Genomic DNA, 19,609 nt, shown 5'->3' on the forward strand with positions numbered 1-19,609 from the left:
TGTCTGGCTGCCTGTTCATCTCTTTGTGTCTCTGTGTTTCTCCCTACCCCTGTCTCTCTATCTCTTTGTGTCTCTTTGTCTCTCTCTTCCTGAGCCTCCCCGTCTTTGAGCCTCTCAGTATCTTTCTCTGCGTCTCTGGCGCCGTGCCTCGGCGTTTCTCATTCCTTCTCTTCCGGTGAGTCTCAGATCTCGGGTGAGAACCTGCTCCGAGCCGACGCGCCCAGACCTGCCTCCGCCCCCGGCTGGCCCCGGCCTGCGCCTTTAAGTGCCGGCGGCGGGGGGCGGGGTCTCTGCGGCCCCGCCCCCGCGCGCCCCGCCCCCTGACGTCCCTTCCTCCCCGGCCCCTCCGCCACCTCCCTCCGCCGCCGCCCGGGCCGGCTCCGCGCCCCCTCCCCGGCCCCCGCCCTCCCGCCTGCCCGCCGCCCCCATGGCGCCCCGGGCCCCCGCCGTTCGGGGCCACTAGGACCCTCGGCATCCCTTTCCCTCCCCCGCCCTGCCCCCTCTCCCACGGTGCGAACCCGGGTGTCCGCAGCGCCCAGCTTTTGAGCTCGCGTCCCCAGGCCGGCGGGGGGGGGGGAGGGGAAGACAGGGGACTCCGGGACCCCCGCCCCCCCCGACCCGGCCGCCCAGTCCCCCGGGACTCGGAGAAGATGTCTTCGCGGACGGCGCTAGCCCCGGGCAACGATCGGAACTCGGACACGGTGAGTGGGGCCCGGCCCCTTGGGGAGCCCCGGCCGGGTCTGGCCGCCGAACCCCTCGCCCTGCTGTGCCCCTGGCCACACAAGCCCCTACCTTCGTTTTCCGGCCCGGCCCGCCACCCCCCGACCCCCCGCCCGGACTTCCAGGCCTCTCGACCCTCCCCCACTCACTCCTCAGCCCAGCCCGACCCCTGGGGGCGCCCCTCTCTCGGGACCCCTCTCTTGTCCCTCTGCAGACCGCTTCCGCTTGAGTCTCTTCTCTCCAGGAAGCCCCCCTCCCCTGCCTTGCAGGAGCCCCTCCCTTCTCCGGCGTGTTCTTAAGCCCCTTCCCCTCCAGGCCGCCTGCCTCCGACAGCTGGCCCCCTCCCGGATTTGCCGGGCTCCTGACACCAAGGCCCAGCCCCGGGCCCCCGCTCCCCCACCCAGGGAGGCCTGGCCCGGTGCTTCCTCTGCCCCCTGGCCTTCCGCGACTGGATCTGGGTGCCGGGTTCCCCATGATCCCCTCTTCTCATCCACAGCTTTCCGGCCCTCCAGAATGCTCCTGGCTCCTGTGGGCACCCCCTCACAGGAAGCCAGTTCCACCTTTCCTGGGCCGAGGGCCCTTTCTAGCTTGTTCAAGGTCTCTCCACTTCCAAGGCCTGGTCCCCATCTTCCAAGCAGCCCTGTCTCTGGATCCTCAGCACTTCCCATCCCCACAGATCCCCCACCACCCCGGACCTTCTCTGGTCTTTTCCTCTCCCAGGAAGCCTTGGCTTCCAACTTCCAGGCACCCCCAGCTCAGTCTCGGATTTCTAGGCCCTGAACCAGTCTGACTCCAGGCCTCATCCTTCCTGTATCAACTCCTGTGCTTCAGGCAAGCCCCCTCCTCAAGCCCCCAACCCTGTGACACCCTCTCCTGACAGGATACTACCTCACCCCTTAGAGCTCCAGGCCCCCATGCCTTCTGCTGCCCCCAGGGCCTCCCTCTTCCTTGCCAGGGGGTCTGGCCTCCCAGGGAAGCCCCCTCCTCAGTGTCAGAACCCTTCCCCAGCTCACAAGGCCTGGCCCCAGATCTTTCTTCCAGAAGACTCCTGGGCTTGAAGCTTCTGGTTTTGCCCTGGTCTAAGCCCTCTTCTCTTGGTGTCTGTCCACTGGGAGCTTTCTCCCCAGGTTCCTAGGCCCCTGACCTCCCACCAGGCTTAGGCTTTGTTCCTTGGATTCACCGCTTGCCCGGGAAGCCCCTTCCCCAGGATTTCAGGCCCCTGGACCTCTCTCTGGTTCCAGGGACTGCTCCTAGAAACCCTCTTTTTTAACTTCTAGGAGTTTCCTCAAGACCCAGGCCCCTGGCTCAGGTATCCTTGGCCACTGACTTCCACTGCCCCATGGCTTGGACCCTTCCCACTGTTCCCAGGTCCCCCTGCCCCTATACCACATCCCGGAACAACCCCAGGGAGATTGATCCCCCTAATCCTCATTTCCCTAATTTCTGTTCACTCTCAGCTCTTCTGAAGACTCTCCCACCAAACAATGCCAGACTTTTCCCCAGCTGGGTTCTTCATCCCTTTCCCCCCAGGGCGTTCTGCCAGCTCCCTGCCAATCCCCAGCCACCCTCACCCTAGATGCCCACTGGAGAGTTTTGTCTCTGTCCCTTCGTCTCGCAGAACCCTGCCTCAGAAAGCTCTGTCCCTCATCACCATCACCCCTGCCGCCACCGGCCATCATGCTCCGGGCCAGACTCTGATTTGGAGTTTCCAATGAGAACCACCACTCCCCCAGTCACCCCAGGCTGTGACAGGTAGCCCACAGGCCTGGCTCTGCCAGCCGCTTTGCCCTGTGACCTCAGATAGCTGGTTCTCTCCTTCTGAGCCTCAGTTTCCTGCCCTGAAAAATGGGGGTGATCACTTGAATTCCTCAGAGGATTAGTCGAGATGATAGGGGCAAGCCTGACACACAGGACACGCTCCACACGTGTTCGCAGCTTTTGTGACCGTGGGTGCGAGTCAGACGGCAGTACATCCTCAGTGCACGGCTGTCATTGATTGCTGTGTGGGCCTGCAGGCCCATTCCCTGCTTGGAGCCTCAGTTTCTTCACCTCTAAATGGGATGGATGGTAGCACCTCCCTGTTAGGGATGTTGTTAAAGGAGCCAATGAGATTATGTGAGTAAGATGCATAGGGCCAGGCCTATTGTAGCTGCTATTGTTGTTGTTGTTGTTAATGATTTTGGTTATCCGGAGAAGCATAAGTTCACATCGAGTTTCTGTCCCTCCCTAGCTGTGTGACCTCAGGCAAGTGACCTCACCTCTCTGAACCTCAGTTTCCTCATCCAGCAAACAGGGCTCATACAAGCACTTCCTCCTCCTCATGTTCAGATGTGTGGGGAAATTTGGGGATGGTTAATTCTCCCCTCTCCTCCCAACTCTCGTCTGTAAGACCTGCTTGTCAGTCCTGGCAGAGGGTCACCTCTCTCCTTCTGGAATCTGAGGTCATCATACCCCCCTCCTTTGCCACCTGGACATGACGCCACCTACCATGACGACAGCCATGTGGGGTCATGCCCAAGTTCCAGGCCCCCTACCACCCAGCCTCTGGAGGTTCCCTAGCAACAGGCTCAGTGTTGGGGCGCCAGCCGGTCAGGAGGGAGCTGGGCCAGCTGGTGGTGCTCGCCAATTTTAGCTCCCGTCCCCAGCCCCTGGGGGCTTTATCACCCACTGCCCCAGCGGCCCCTTGCAGGGGTCCCTCAGCCACACTGCCTTCAGTGGGATGCCAGCCCAGCCCCAGTTGGCTCCCCTGGTGCCACCTAATGGAGATTCTTCTCCAAGCCCTTATCTGGGTGAGAATCAGAGCTGTTATCTGCCAGGATCTCCAACTCCTTTCCCACCTTCCCCTGGGAGGAGGCCCGGGGTTGTGAGCAGCCCAGCGGGGGATGTGGGAAAGAGCTGGGGGCTCAGGAGTCTGCAGAGCCGGGTTCAAATCCTAGGCACTCTGCTCCTTCTGCGCTGTGACCTTGGGCAAGGTACTGACCATGCCTCAGCCCTGGGGTCCCCATGTAGGGAGTGCAGATCGTAATCGGGCCCCCCTTGGAGGCCAGGGTGATGGCAGTGGGCCGCAGGCATGCGGCTAGGGCTCCAGCACTGCGGCTGTCTTTCTGCCCCTCATGGGGAACATTACCTCCCTGTTTCTTATGAATGAACCGTGTGACCTTGACAAGGCAGCATCTCACCACAAGCCTCAGTTTCTCCTCTGGAATATAGGGGTGCTGGTGCCACCCTCAATGGGCTGCTCTGGGGATTAAATGCAGATGACGTGCATTAAAGCCCAGGATTTGGCCGATAGTAAAGGCTACTTAATAAAAATGACAGGAACGTGAGGCAGCATGGTGTGGCGAAGGGGAAGACATAACTCTGGGGTACACCGTCTGGGTTCAGGTCCCAGCTATGAACCTCAGTTGAAAGTGAAAGTGTTAGTCACTCAGTCGTGTCCGACTCTTTGTGACCCCATGGACTGTAAGTAGCCCTTCAGGCTCTTCTGTCCCAGAAATCTCCAGACAAGAATACTGGAATGGGTAGCCATTCCCTTCTCCAAGGGATCTTTCCAACCAAGGGATTGAGCTCAGGTCTTCTGCATTGCAGGCGGATTCTTTACCATCTGAGTCACCCGGGAAGCCCTGAGCCTCAGTCTCCCTACCTGTAAAATGGGGATGATGATGCTTTAATGACCAGTGCTCATTAGATGTTGGTCCTCATCACTGTTAAGTGGCCTGGCAGAGTCCCTGCAAGGAGCTGCCCTGGGCCCTTCTCTTTGTTGCATATTTAGCCTTCTCTCTTCCTCAGTTCCCTGTCCTCCTGAGTCCCATCCCCCAGCCCTGGGAAGGGCTCAGGGACAGCACAGGGTCTGAGCTGAGCCGTCTTGGCTTGGGGCCTCTGTCTCCCGCACCCTGGGCCCCAGCTCTGAAAGGGAGGCACAGTCCCTGGGGCTCACAATGAGGGCAGGGCAGCCAGGCGCAGGCAGGTGACCTGTTGGGGGAGAGGCCCGGAAGGGACAGGACGGCAGGAACAGAACGTCAGGGACAGATTGTGGTGTGGCGTGGGAGACCGCAGGTCAGGGCGCCGATGGAGCTGCGGTGTTTCACAGGGCAGTGGTAGGGGTGGGGGGGATAGAGAAGGCAACAAAGTCTCCTACCAGAGGAAGGTTAACAGTGTGGCCTACAGTGTCAGGGTGGAATGAAAGATGGTTACAGTGTTTGGAGTAGAACTGGGGGCAGTAAGGATCAGAAGAAAACAGTAGGAGCAGGAAACTGGGAGTGAAATGTTGATACATGGGTTTGCCATGGAATTGAGGGGTTGGGTGGGGACAGAGATAGATAATATGGAAAGTTGGGAGCAGTGAGAGTTGGGGTAGAGGGTTGAGTTCAGACATGGGGGTTGAGGGCTGCAGCATTAGAATCAAGTATCTTGGAGCTGATGGAGGTCCCAGTAATTAGAAGAGGACGTTGAGGCAGGGGTAGCCTGATCAAAGGGAAGGGGAAAGAAGAAGACAGCTGATGTCTGGGGTCCCAGGTGCCTAAGAGTTGGGGGGCCCCCAGCATCTTTGTTCTTGGAGACGTATTTTTGGAGAGAAGGGTAGGGGAACCAAAGGTCTCTGGCCCGCGTGGGTTTGCAAAGGGCCTTGAGGGGGGCAGTGGCCATGGCTGGAGTTAGCCGCCCAAGCACACTGGTGGGTTGGACAGGCGCTGCCCGCCACTCACGCTCCGTCTCCGCCACTCAGCATGGCACCCTGGGCAGTGGCCGCTCCTCGGACAAGGGCCCGTCCTGGTCCAGCCGCTCCCTGGGCGCCCGCTGCCGGAACTCCATCGCCTCCTGTCCTGAGGAGCAGCCCCACGTAGGCAACTACCGCCTGCTGAGGACCATCGGGAAAGGCAACTTTGCCAAAGTCAAGCTGGCCCGCCACATCCTTACTGGCCGGGAGGTGAGTGCAGGGGGGTGGGGGGTGGGGGGCTGGGGGCAGAATCCTGCAGCCCTGGTGCTTGGTGGGAGGAGGTCAGGCTTGGCCCTCACTTGGCTTTGTGACCGCAGGTAAATCTCTGACTCTCAGAACATCTCCGATTTTTGTTCCAGAACAACCCAAGTAGGAGAAGAGAGCTAGTTTCAGGCGTCCCTGGAATTGTGGGGCGTCTCAGTCAGGTCACAGGCAAGCCATATGCAGGGTTTCTTTGAAGTCACGTGGCTTTTGTGCCTAAACCTAGGCCGTGTGCGCGTGCTCAGTCGCTTCAGTCACGTCCGACTCTTGTGACCCCATGGACTGTAGCCCACCTGGCTCCTCTGTCCATGGGATTCTGCAGTCAAGAATATTGGAGTGGGTTGCCATGTCCTCCTCCAGGGGATCTTCCCCCCCCCCAGAGATTGAACCCATGTCTCTTACATCTCCCACATTGGCAGGCGGGTTCTCTACCCCTAGTGTCACCTGGGAAGCCCCTACACCTAGGCCACCTCCCTGTTTTAATGGTGGACTTTGGTTCAGTGGAGTCTTCCAGTGATCTTGATTGAGAATGCAAGAGGTTTATTCATGTTTAGGCACCCTCCCCACCTGGCCTTCTAAGGTGGGTGTATATACACTGAGTGTGGCAACAGTGTTGCAGAAATGGAGAGGAGTCTGTAACTCACACTTGCTGCTGCTGCTAAGTCGCTTCAGTCCTGTCCGACTCTCTGGGACCCCATAGTCAGCAGTCCACCAGGCTCCCCCATCCCTGGGATTCTCCAGGCAAAAACACTGGAGTGGGTTGCCATTTCCTTCTCCAGTGCATGAAAGTGAAAAGTGAAAGTGAAGTCTCTCAGTCGTGTCCAACTCCTAGTGACCCCATGGACTGCAGCCTACCAGGCTTCTCCATCCATGGGATTTGCCAGGCAAAAGTACTGGAGTGGGGTGCCATTGTGGGGGATAAAAAGAGAGTGAGTGTGTTTATGACCCCTCTACTCCTCTTTCAATTTTAGAGAAGCAACAGGAGCAGTTTCTCCTGCTCTCACATTGTCTATGCCATACACACAAAAGATACCAGGCCCCAGTGGTTTTATGGGCAAATTGTACCAAACATTCCAGTTTTATGCCAGTACTTCCAGAGACTAGAGAAAGAGGTTCTGCTGCCAGATTTTATGTGCTTGTTCAACAGTGACAGTGAAACCAGGTAAGACTTAAAATTGGAGGCCAGTCTTACGTGTGAATATAGATACAGAAAGCTTCGACAAAATATTAGCAAATAGACTCTGACATGTCAATTAAAGAAAGCTGCATGGTGACAAAGCTGGGTTTATTTGAGGAATGCACAGTTCTTTTCAAATTGACAATTTATTCATGTACTTTGCCACATTCACAGATTCAAGGACAGAAACCATATGATCATCTCAATACTGGCATACAAAGTGCTTGTCGAGATTAAAAACCCATTTGTGAAAATATAAAGGAAGCTTAGGGACCCTCTTCCCCCACAAAAAGTGCATTATTCCCCTCACATGGGTTTTGAACGTGACTCCAGGGGTTTCTTAGGGAACAGAGCCTCCCAGGGGAAGAGTTCTATAATCCAGTGGATCTGGGGTGACTGAGGGTAACCCCAAAACTCTTTGAGAAAACCAAAGACCTAAGCTGGATTAAGACTTTTGAAGTGCTGTACCCTAATGTGTAATTCAAAATAAAAACTTAGCTAAACTGCAAGATAAGTATAAAGAGGCTTCAATAACATTTTGATTTTTCCCTAATGATGACTATCCCAAAACTCTTTCAGAACTAGCTATAGATTTTAAGTGTGTAAAAGGTTGACTCTGTCAAGTTGCATAAGTTCAACCCCCAGCCCACAAACTTCCCAGCCGTATAACCTTGGCCACATTTTGGAACAGCTCTGTGCCATTTGTGAAAATGAGGATAATCTCCTGGGGTTGTTGGGAGGATTCAAAGATTCTCATTTAGGGACTTATCCTGGTGGTCCAGTGGTTGACTCTGTGCTTCCAGTACAAAGGGTGCAGGTTGAATCCCTGCTTGAGGGACTAAGATCCCACATGCCAGGTGGCCAAAAAAAAAAAGTTCTCATTTATAAAGCACATAGACCATGGCTTGGCTCATGTGACTACTTGGTAAATGTGAGCTGTTATTTCTTGTTCCACAGTGTGAATGGTCTGAGATGCCCTCACACAGGGGCCCCCTCAGGGTCTCGGTCACCCTCACTCTGGACAGGCCCCTGGAGCAGCCCCAACCAGACCCCATGATGGCATAGGGGATATTTCCCTGCAGAAGTAAGGGTAGCACTGGACATGGTGAGAACAGCATGTGCAAAGGCCCTGCAGTTCCAATCCCCATCCACTAAGAATGGCCCAGGTAGAGCGCTGTTTCTGAAAGGGGACAAAGGAAGGACATACCAGGGTGTCTGGATGAGGGGCCCTTTCCCAGCTTGAGGCCCTGTGGTACCTTGACCTTTCCCCCTTTCTTCCATCTCCAGGTCGCCATCAAGATCATCGACAAAACCCAGCTGAACCCCAGCAGCCTGCAAAAGGTAAGACCCAAGGAGAGGGAGCAAGGCGGGGGAAAGGTTGGGGAGAGGGTCCTTGAAACCCCCCACCCTCATCTTTCTCTTTTTTCCTTTCTTCCAGCTGTTCCGAGAAGTCCGTATCATGAAGGGCCTAAACCACCCCAACATCGGTGAGGAGGGGAAGGGAGTGGGCTTGGTGGATACCAACCAGGGCACTTGGGAAAAGAGAATCAGGGGAAGAGAGAACTGGCTATTATAGCAGTTAGAAAGAAATGTTTTCTTATAGCAATATCCCTGCTTCCTGGCTGTGTGACCTTGGGTGAGTCACTCAACCTCTCTGAGCCTCAGTGTCCTCCTCTGGAGTGAGGGGTGATAAGAGGGCTTATTACTTCAAGGTCATTGTGAGGACCAGATAAGATCGTGCGTGCAGAACACTTAGTTCGGAGCTAAGCTGTGGGAGCCGCTCTGATTATTGTCAGCAGCATCCATTGTCATTGTCATTATCATTAGTCAGAGCCGAGAGAGTGAGGTCTTTACCAGAGAAGCAGGATATGGCCTGGCTTGAATGTGGCCGCAGCATTTATTTATCCGTTTGTTCATGTACTCAGTAAGTATTCCCTGAGTGGCTGCTCATGTGCCAGACTCTGGGGCCCAGCAGTGAAGAAAACAGGCACACATCCCCAGCCTCACAGAGCTGACATTCTTGTGAGGAAGTGGAGACGGTGGTCAAGTGGGGTCAGGGAGTTTGGACAAATCTTGCCATCAGTAGGGAGCCATTGACTGTTCTTGAGTAAGGGGTGTCGTGGTCAGCACATGTGCCGTTACCGAGTGCAGGTGGAGGCTGAGGGGTCTCTTCTCGCCTAACCCCTCTACCACCACCCCCTGGCCACTGCAGTGAAGCTCTTCGAGGTGATTGAGACGGAGAAGACACTGTACCTGGTGATGGAATATGCAAGTGCTGGTGAGGCCCCTCCCCTCCCCACCCTGCTCTCCGTGCCACCCCCCCACCATGCCCTGCCCCTCCCCTCCCTGCCCTGCTCTGTGTGCCACCACCCCCCCCCATGCAAGTGCTGGTGAGGCCCCTCCCCTCCCCGCCCTGCTCTCTGCGCCGCCACCCCCACCATGCCCCGCCTGACCCACTGGCCTCTGCCCTGCAGGAGAAGTGTTTGACTACCTCGTGTCGCACGGCCGCATGAAGGAGAAGGAGGCTCGAGCCAAGTTCCGACAGGTCAGGGTCATGGCTGGGGCGGGGCTGGGAGGGGCGGCCAGTCTGCAGAAATGAGAGTCTGATTGTGAGTCTGGGCTGTTGCAGGGCCTGGGGGTGTGGCTTAAGTTGGGGTGGGGGTGAGGGTGGACAGTTGGGTGGCCATGGGCATGCAGAGGCCCAGGTGTGAGGCTATTCAGATGGAGGGGTGCAGCTACCTAGCTGGGTGGGTAAGAGGACCAAGCCTGAAGGTGCCCAGGTAGGCCAGTGTCCGGTGTGTGAGTGTGAAGGTGTGCCCAGTATATAGGAGTGTGCCTAAGAGGGCACGCAGGTACCAGGGTGCTAAGATGCATAAGTAAAGGAATGTGGGTGTCCAGGTATATAGATGTGTAGCTCTTTGGGTAAAAGTGGAAATGGTAGCTGGCGTGTGTGGGTGAGGGAACCCCAAGTGTGGGTTTAAGTTTGTGGGTAAGAGGGCACAATATATATGGGTGCCCAGGCATGTGGGTAAGAGGGTGTGTGGTTTCAGCTCTGTGGCAGTGAGGATGCTCGGGTGTATAAGCAGGTGCGAGGGAGCCCAAGGGTGGGCATATAGGTTGATGGGCCAGAGGGTGTATGGCGCCAGGATGTCCAGGTGAATAAGGAGGTGTGTGGATGTACAGGTGTGTGGCAGTGAGGATGCCCGGGTATGTAAGAGGGTTTGGAGGGTGAAGAGACCTGAGCAAGAATGTTGATCCGGCACTGTCCAGCTGCTGGACACAGCTATGCTGGGTGCGCAGGGCGTAAGCCCCAGTGTGCTGGGGCTGCCTGTCTGTGTTTGGGTGTATGATGCTCTGGTGCGTGTTTCTCAACGTCAGGAGGGGCCGGTCCTGTTGCCTTGGGCTGATGCCCCTGCCAGGAGGGCGGCTCCTCCTCTGGGTGGAGGCGTGTGTCTTCGTTTCCTGCTGTGACTGGGTGGGGAGCGGGCAGAGTCAGGGCTCGGTGGGGACCCAGCGTCACGGCCCGTGCTTGGGGAGGCCTGGCGTCCAGAGCTCAGTCGTGGGTAGGTTCATGGGGCCTCTGAAGGAGCTGAGAGCTTTGGGGGCCCCGAGTAGCAGCCCCTCTTCTCCGCGCCTGCAGATTGTATCGGCTGTGCACTACTGCCACCAGAAGAACATCGTCCACAGGGACCTGAAGGTGAGCCCCCGCTCAGCCCGCAGACGCCCGCCGCAGCCCCCGGCACCCCGCAGCCTCCGCCGCCTCTCCCTTCCTTGCCTCCTCATGCTCTCCCTCTGCATCTAGAACCCCTTGACTTGTCCCCAGGCTTCTGTGGCAAAATCAAGGCCAGCCAAAGCAGGGAGCAGGTGGGGGCGGGGGCAGGAGGTGTGAACAAAGGAGAAAGAAACAAAGTGTCCCTGAACGGCCTCGGGCGGTTACACGCGTCCCAGGCAAGGTCGCTGGAACGCACACGGTACGGAACCTCACTCTCAGTCTCCAGAGACTTTAAAACATTCAGGAAGCTTCGAGAATTGAGATCCTAGAGCCCCAGCGTCCCACAGCCTCCAGGGTATCAGAGTCACAGGCATCTTTGAACTTGAGAGGGACGGCGAGTGCCTGGTGGAGACGGGAGACTCAGCAGGGCCTGCCCTGCTCCGCCGCACCACTGGGCTGGGCTCTGTGTCCCAGGGCCCCTGCTGCACACCTACCACCCGAGAGAACCTCCTTTCTCAGGAAACATGTGTCTGGTCCGAATCAGGTCATCCGTTGTCCTGATGGTGATTTCTTGAGCACCCACTGTGTCCCAGACCCTGGGCTAAGTACTTAAGGAACTGCTTCTCAAGGTTTCCAGCACAGAATATTGGGTTTGTTTGAGTGGTTTCAGCTCCCAAGCCGTTGTGGACAGGGGCTTGGGTAAAGTGTAATAAAAATAAAAGGAAAAAGAGATGTATAAAGTACAAGCCCAAGGAACGTCTGTGGTGGTCCAGTGGTTAGAACTCCACGCTTCCACCCCAGGGGGCACAGGTTCGATCCTTGGTCAGGGAACTAAGATCTCTGCATGCCACCCAGTGAGACCAAAAAAATAGAAGAAAAAATAAAATGCAAGCCTGATTTTAAGATGATTATTATTAGAGTAAAAAAAAAAAAAAAAAACAGAAAATTCTATCAAACTGCTGTAGAAGTTCGAAACACTGCCTCTGTGCTGCTCTAATCCCCACACAGCCCGCTGAGGAAGCTCCTCAGAGGCGTGAGTTTGCCCTGCAGGGGTGTGAGCGAGCCGTCGCCAACAGCCTGGGGGAGGCGCGCCCCCTGGTGGAGGGTCCTGGAAGTGGCTAAAAGGGGACTTGGGGATCCGGTTAGTGCACCCAGGGGACCTCCGAGGAGGAGCAACCCAGACGGGAGGGTGGGGCTGAACTCTGGAGCCTCCGATGCCACAACGGGGAGTGTCACCCCTGAGCAAGATGGAGGTGCCCCTAGATTGAGGTTTGGTGTATATCTGTACGGGTTCTGTCCCTTTGTCAGGTCAGAGGTGCGGAAGGGTGGTACCGAAATGTACCACCAGGAGGGAGGGAGACCAGGAGGAAGCCCTGCACGCTGGGTTGGGGAAAGGCGGAGGTTGGCAGGGGTCGGGCGCCAGCAGCATTCTGAAGGGTAGGTTTTTTGTGCGTCAAGTGTAGTCAACACACAAGAGGAAGAGGGATGCAGGAGGCCTCTTCCACACTCGGGCTATGGAGACGGCAGGCCTCTTCTGGGTTCCAACTCTGCTACTTTCATGCTCTCAGGGAGGCATGAGGTGGCCTCCCTGAGCCTCTTGTTTCCTCGCCTATGAAATGGCAAATACACAAACCCCTGGCACCAAAAATAGACAAAAGCCTATACATAGCATGTAGAGTATTTATTGAGTGCTGACTCTGTCCCTTGTGCTGCGATGAGCACTTTTCAGTGAACCCCAAAACCGCCTGTGAGGCCGGTGCCATAATGACCTTCGGTTTACACTTCAGAAACTGAGGGACAGAGAGGGCTGGTAATCCACCTGAATTCACACAGCGAGTGGGTGGTAGAGCTGGGATTCAAAGCTAGGGTGCTTCCAGACTCTGTACTTTAGCCCCGCATTATGTAGCTACTTTTAGAAAGGATAGTCTAAAAGCCTGGTGCATAGTAAGTTTTATATGAAATGATTTTCATTTTTATAAGTGTTGAGCAGTCATCCTTATTTTTTTTCTGCTGGGTGAACTGAGACTCAGAGATGGGCAGGGGAGTGCCTGAGGACCTTCAGCCCTGCAGGCCACGTGGAAGAATAAGAGCTAACATTAATTATATAGTGCTTGTTATTTAGACGCTCAGTCGGATCTGACTCTTTGCGACCCCGTGGACTGTAACCCGCCAGACTCCTCTGTCCAGGGGATTTCCCAGCCAAGAATGCTGTAGCAAGGTGCCATTTTCTTCTCCAGGGGATCTTCCCGGACCAGAGATGGAACCCACGTCTCCTGCATTGGCAGGCGGGTTCTTTACTGCTGACCCACCAGGGAAGCACATTACATAGCACTTACTGGGCGTGAAATATTGTCTGAAGCCTTTTGCACGGTTTGACTCACTTAATTCTCACACATCCCTGTGAGGTGGGAACCCTGATTATCGCTGTTGTGTGGATGAGGAAACTAGACCCAGAGAAGTAAAGTCACTGCCCGAGGTCACACGGGAAGAAGGGACGAGGCCGCGGCCACCCCAGGTTGGCTGGCTCTGGCACCGCACACATCCACCCTCTGCCCTCTCCTTGCCTGGCAGGCCGAGAACCTCCTGCTGGACGCCGAGGCTAACATCAAGATTGCCGACTTTGGCTTCAGCAATGAGTTCACGCTGGGCTCTAAGCTGGACACCTTCTGTGGGAGCCCCCCGTACGCCGCCCCGGAGCTGTTCCAGGGCAAGAAGTACGACGGGCCGGAAGTGGACATTTGGAGCCTCGGCGTCATCCTGTACACGCTCGTCAGCGGCTCCCTGCCCTTCGATGGGCACAACCTCAAGGTGCTGGGCGAGGCTGGCACGGGGGCTCTGATTCCCCTGGGGAGGGTGTCTCTGGCCTTCACAGTCCCCATCCCCCAGATCCCTCCCCTGCAGAGGCCCGGAGGGGCGGGGCTGAGTTCTCAAGGCAAGATGGGTCAGGGGGTCAGGCAGGACAGCGTGGGGGGTTCAGGCGTGGGCTCACAGCTAGCAAGCTTGGATTCAAACCCCGCTCACTCACCCATCCACTCCGTATATAGTTATTGTTTACTGTCCACGAGTCGGGCTCTATTTTAAGTTTTGCAGACATGGGGTGAACATAGGAGACATGCTGCTCCCCGGGTGATCCCTGAAAACAAGCTAAGTGGGAGAAGCCAGTCACTAAAGGCCCCCCGTGGTAGATTGCATGCCTATGAAGTGTCCAGAACAGGCAAATCACAGAGACCAAGAGCAGATCAGTGGTTGCCTAAGACGAGGGAGGCGGGGGGAGTTGGATGACGGGGTTTCTCCTGGGGGTAATGAAAATCTTCTAAAATGGATTTGAGTGATGACTGCACCAGCTCAGTGAATATACTAAAAACCATTGAATGGTGCACTAAAAAAAAGCCTTGTCTCATGCTGACATTCTTGCAACAGAGCCAGGCAGAAAATAAAATAATAAGCAAAATATATAGCACATTAGATGCTGGCCAGTTCTATAGAAGGGGGTGGGAAGTGTGGGGTGAGTTGTAGTGTTGGGTTGTTTCTTTTTTTTTTCTCCCTTTGAATTTTTAATTCTGAAACATGCTGATCAACAGAGAAGTTGTCAGACTAGAACAGAGGACAGAGTCCTTTTCGGGAGATGCTCTGATTGCCAGCCCGTGGCCACGTGTGCTGCATGTATGTGTCTGCATATGCCCGTGTTCTCACTGCCATCGCGGTTCCTGATGGAACACATGGGAGTCAGTTGTAGACACCACATCCCTTCCCCCTCTGAAGGTTGCGTACAGCCGGGATCCCCTGAGGTGGGGCATTTTCCGTCCATGATCACGCTCAGGAAATCCAGCGCTGATGCAGTCCCCAGCTCTAACCCACGGCTGGTGCTCGGGTTTCATCAGTCATCCCAAGAATATCCTTGGCAGCTATTTTCTTCTCCTGCCCCAGCGTCCCCTCGGGCACCCTCATTGCGTTCAGTTGTCCTGTCTCTTTAGTCTCCTTTCATCTGGAACAGCTCCTGGGCGGTTCTTTGTCTTCCGCGGCCAGCAGTGATGAGTTCAGGCCAGTCATCTTGCAGAAAGAGCCTCCCTCAGCCTGGGTTGCCCAGTGTTTCCTCCTGATTGGATCCAGGTGGTGCATTTCGGGTGGGAATTCCAAAATTCCGGCAGGAATGCTCAGGCCTGCTCAAAGTGGCCGAGAGGAGCAGTCAGGGGATTGGGGAGGTCATTGCCAAGGACAGGACAGCAGAGCCCTGAGTGATAAGTTGGAGGGGCCCCTTGTCACCATGGCGTCAGCCAGTCAGCCAGCCCCTTTGAGCCTCAGTCTCCCCCTCTGTTCAGTGAAGACCCTAAAGTACCAGCCTCATAGCAGCGATGTGAGGACTTGATGAGATCAGATAACAATCTTCCTGAGCCCCAAGCATGAAATCAGGAGATCGTCCCGAAGGGCCAGGCCAGGGTCTCACCTGCCCCAGGCTCTTGTCACTTGCTGCTGTCCTGGTTTCCCCACCAGGCACCCCAGGCCTTGCTGGCTTTGTGGCTGGGAGCCATCTCTGCTCTGTCATTTCCTTGCTGAGTAACCTTGAACAAGTCTTTCTGAACCTCTCCTTGTGGGGACACTTACAGCCAGGCTGGGTGTGTGAGGCCCTTCACCAGGACTTGGCATCAGGCCAGAGTGTCACCCCTGGGAGCTGCCCTGGTGGAGGGGTCAATGTCTCTTTGATTACTTCGCAGCATCACACAACAGAGGCAGTGTGCACAGCACAGGTTCCAGGGCCCGATTGCCTGGCTTTGAACCCTGGCCCTGCCACTTTCTGGCTGCACAAACCCAGAGCAAGTGACTTAACCTCTCTGGGCCTCAGTTTCCTCATCTGGAAAATGGGCATCATGACCCTGCTCCACAGCATTCTTGTGAGCATAGATGTCATATGTGTGAAGCGCTTAGAACGCAGCTGGCTCATGATGAGGGCTCTGAAAGCAGCACTTATCACTATGAAATATTCACAACCCTCTGGGCTGTGATAATGTGCAGTGTAGGAGGCTCCCCAGGCCCAGGCCTCATCCCGCCCTGTTAGGAGAAGGCACCCGGAGGGAACTCCCAGCCCAGGCCCTGGCACAGGGCTCCACCCAGAGACACCCCTTCCTCCCTTCACCTCCCACTCCATTTTCTCTCTCTCTCAGTTCTTTGTTCAGGATGGTAGGGGCTTCCACTGGTCTGCCATGCCATGGAGCATGGAATGTATTTTTTTCTTTTGTAGCCTTGGCAGGGCCCTCCTAAAAAGCCCTAAAAAAAAAAAAAAAGAGTCAGCATGTAAATCAGTGTTCATTCTTGGAGACTGCCAGGGCCTCATAGCTTTTTGGAAAGACAGGTGGGGGGCCCGGGCAGGATGCCCCTCTCTCGTCCCCTTTTGTAAACCTGGTCTTTCCTTTTGTTTTCCGTTTTGCCCGTGCCGGGTCTTCCTTGTGGCACACGGGCTTCTCTCATTGCAGAGCAGACTCTGGACAGTGCGGGCTCAGTTGTTCCAGCGCACAGGCTTTCTAGTCGCAACAAGTGGGCTTAGTTGCCCTGTGACACGTGGGATCTTAGTTTCCCAGACCAGGGATTAAACCTGTATCTCTTGCATTGGAAAGCAGCTTCTTAACGGGAGAAGTTCCCTAAACCTAGTATTTAAAAAGCACTTGCTCTGGGCCTGACTTGTACTAGGCATTCACTTCTCTAAACTCATTCCTACCCTGGAAAGTAGGCGCTATGGTCCCTGTTTAGAGATATGAAAACTAAGGCCCCCGAGGCCAACTCACTGGCCCACCTCCCCTCTTATCTGGCTCATAGAACTCACACACTCTGTAAGACTTCCTCAAAGTGAAAAGTTAAATTGCTTTAAAAAAAAAACAAAAAACAAACACCTGTTTGAAAACTTCTGCATCTGTAACAGTGTTCCCATTTTACAGATGGGAACCGAGGTCGAGAGAAAGTGGTGGGGTTTTTCCCATCACGTCAGGGTTACAACTTAGAGGCCCTGTCACTTCTGTCGGGGGATTGAGAAAGAGGAAGAGAAAGTGTGTGTGTGTGTGTGTGTGTGTGTGTGTGAGAGAGAGAGAGAGATGGTTGGGGAGGTGGGGTGGACCCCTCCCCCAGTAACCCCCGTCCCCCCAGGAGCTGCGGGAGCGAGTCCTCAGAGGGAAGTACCGGGTCCCTTTCTACATGTCAACAGACTGTGAGAGCATCCTGCGGAGATTTTTGGTGCTGAACCCAGCTAAACGCTGTACTCTCGAGGTGAGCTCAGTCCCCAGCCCCACACCACTTCCACTGAAGCCCTCTTGCCTGACACGGTTCCTCTCCCTGTCCAATCCACCACTGAAAGGTGAGGGGAGATGGGCAGCCCAGGGAAAGTATCCTAGACTCATCCTGACGCCACCGTCCCCCCTCAACAGCCTCGCCTACTCCCCGACATGCCAGTAATTAGCTAATGAGCTCCTAGGATGATTACAGGGTGCTGGGGGCCCAGATGATGCGGAGGAGGAAGGGTGGCTTCGGCAGGCTCCAGATGGGGGCTGGGGGTTGGGAGAGGAGGTGCTAGCTCTCAGGATGGCCTCGATTCTGGGGTGTTGGGCCTTGGAGGTGGGGGGCAAGGCAGAGCAGCCCCATTTGGGAGCTGTGTTTTTATCCCAGTGTCTTCTGACATCTCTCTCTTTCCCCTTCTGTGTCCTGCTCCCAATTCCCGCAGCAAATCATGAAAGACAAATGGATCAACATTGGCTATGAGGGTGAGGAGTTGAAGCCATACACAGAGCCTGAGGAGGACTTCGGGGACACCAAGCGAATCGGTGAGAGTCGGGGAAAGCAGGGCTGTGGGCCGCAGACCCGGGAGTGGGAACTTTCCAGCACCTACCTCTTTGGTTAGTGCATCAGAGAAGTTTGCAAGGCACCTGGGGAGAGCAGAGAAGTTTGGGCTCTGGTCTCTGCCCTGCTACTTTCTAGGTGTGTGACCCTGGGCCAGTGGCTTCCCCTCTCTGTGCTTCTATTTCCTTGTGTATAAACTGAGATAATCATAGAACCTGTCCTATAGGTTTGTTATAAATGAATGAGTTTATATAAAGCATTTACATTGGGCATGAAACAAGTGCTTTTGTGTCATAATAGACATGTGATAAGTGCTGTTGTCTAAGCTTTGACTATTAACACACAAGAACTCACAGGTGACTTCCAAAAGAGTTTGGACAAAGCCATCAGTAATCTGCATGCTTGAGAAAAACTCCCACCTTGGCACATGCCTCACTCACCACCCCTTCAGTCCCAATCCCTTCAGCCCAGAGCCCTCGAACACTTGGCCCTAAAGCATTAGCCCTGGAAGAGCCCCTTAGGAACCATCTAGTAAACCCTCACTCTGCAGCTGATGAAATTGAAGCCACCATCAGATCTGGCTGTATTAATCAGGACTTCACAGTTGCAGGTAACAGAAAACCCAAGCCATCCTGGCTTCAACCAGAAAATAATAATTGGTTGATCCATATGAAATCACCATTTTCATAGCTCAGAAATTAACATGAGCAATTTCATGTAGTTTAACCTAATAGTGATGTTATTTCATTCACATAACTGGAAAGGCCATGATATGTCCGCTTTCAGGCACAGCTGGATCCAGGTGCTCAGAGACACTTGTTAGGAATCTTCTCAGTGGTGACTTCTTTCCCAGGCAGCTCTCCCTGCAGGAGCAAAGTGACCACAGCATGTCCTAGTGGCCTGGACACCTCAGTAGGAAGAGAATCCACTTTCCTCATGTTCCAATGGAAGCTGTAGGGTGGGACCCATTGGCTACCCCTGAAGCAGTCAGTGTGGCCTTGGGGATGGAACTCTCTGATTGGTCAGACCTGAGTAATATGCCTGCCCCTGGGCTTTGGAGCAGGCAGGAGTCAGCTGGGGCATCTGAGCAGGGAAGAAATATTCTTCCAAGGAAAATCAGGGTGCTGCTGGCAGAAGGGGGAATGATTACTGGACAGGCCAAAGTGCAGGCATTACTGTGTGATGCAGAAAAGAGTGGAAGGGAAGGATCTGGGGAGACTGAACCTCCTCTCCATCCCCCTCTCCCAGAGGTGATGGTGGGTATGGGCTACACGCGGGAAGAAATCAAAGAGGCCTTGACCAGCCAGAAGTACAACGAAGTGACCGCCACCTACCTCCTGCTGGGCAGGAAGACTGAGGTCAGAAGGCGTCAGGGACATTCGGGATGCGCGATACCCAGGGTGGAGGGAGACCTCTGGGACAGAGGGGAAGGGGCTGAGGTTCCTCATCTGTCATCTTCCTGCAGGAGGGTGGGGATCGGGGTGCCCCGGGGCTGGCCCTGGCACGGGTGCGGGCGCCCAGCGACACCACCAATGGAACAAGCTCCAGCAAAGGCACCAGCCACAGCAAAGGGCAACGGAGCTCCTCCTCCACCTACCACCGCCAGCGCAGGCATAGCGACTTCTGTGAGTATTGCCCCAGCACTTGCACATGCCACCCCTGGCCCCAGGGCCCCAGACCTGCATTATGTCAGGGTTCTCTGGCTGGTAAGCAGCAGAAACTGGCTTGAACCAACTGCAACAAAGGGAGAAACATCCTATAAAGGTGCAGGGACATTGTATGGAATGTGGAGGCAGCCAGGCTCGGGAAGGGATTAGAAACTGGAAAAGCAGCCAGCCCTAGAACAGACACTCTGTCTTGCTTCTTCTTTGTTCATTTGGTTCTTCCTTTCTTTTTTTCATATCTTGCCTTACCTTTTCCCCAGTCTCTTAACTTCTTACAACTCAGTTTTAGAGGCCAGCTCAATAGTAGCTGAAATCTCTTTGATCCACTTGATAATCAGGGTCCAGTCAGGATTAATCCACTTGACTGGGACACAGGAGGACACATTGTACAAAAAGGCTGCTGAAAGCCTGCCCTCTTGCCTCTCTTCCAAACTTACTACTGGGAAGGGGTTGGGGAGACACCTGCTTGCATCCTACATTCTTCAACTAACAGATATCTCATTTCCTGCAGAAAATAGACCCACAACCACTGCCACCATAAA

At 55.1% G+C, this 19,609-nt stretch overlaps 1 protein-coding gene across 3 annotated transcripts in view; it reads left to right on the top strand.

Moving 5' to 3' along the window:
* Window positions 1-395: 395 nt before the first annotated feature.
* MARK4 (microtubule affinity regulating kinase 4) overlaps window positions 396-19,609 on the top strand; it is a 31,394-nt gene continuing 12,180 nt past the window's right edge. The window contains exons 1-12 of one of the 3 annotated variants that reach the window (XM_055552254.1): window positions 396-701; window positions 5,444-5,644; window positions 8,160-8,213; window positions 8,311-8,359; window positions 9,085-9,150; window positions 9,347-9,417; window positions 10,513-10,569; window positions 13,156-13,392; window positions 16,717-16,836; window positions 17,288-17,387; window positions 18,652-18,761; window positions 18,869-19,028. In XM_055552254.1, coding sequence (XP_055408229.1) covers window positions 651-701; window positions 5,444-5,644; window positions 8,160-8,213; window positions 8,311-8,359; window positions 9,085-9,150; window positions 9,347-9,417; window positions 10,513-10,569; window positions 13,156-13,392; window positions 16,717-16,836; window positions 17,288-17,387; window positions 18,652-18,761; window positions 18,869-19,028 — 1,276 coding nt within the window. In that variant the 5' untranslated portion in view covers window positions 396-650. The remainder of the gene's footprint in view (window positions 702-5,443; window positions 5,645-8,159; window positions 8,214-8,310; window positions 8,360-9,084; window positions 9,151-9,346; window positions 9,418-10,512; window positions 10,570-13,155; window positions 13,393-16,716; window positions 16,837-17,287; window positions 17,388-18,651; window positions 18,762-18,868; window positions 19,029-19,609) is intronic. The other 2 variants (XM_055552252.1, XM_055552253.1) reach the window with 2 other exon arrangements.

This window comes from Bubalus kerabau, chromosome 17, assembly GCF_029407905.1.
Source record: "Bubalus kerabau isolate K-KA32 ecotype Philippines breed swamp buffalo chromosome 17, PCC_UOA_SB_1v2, whole genome shotgun sequence".
Lineage (NCBI taxonomy): Eukaryota > Metazoa > Chordata > Mammalia > Artiodactyla > Bovidae > Bubalus > Bubalus kerabau.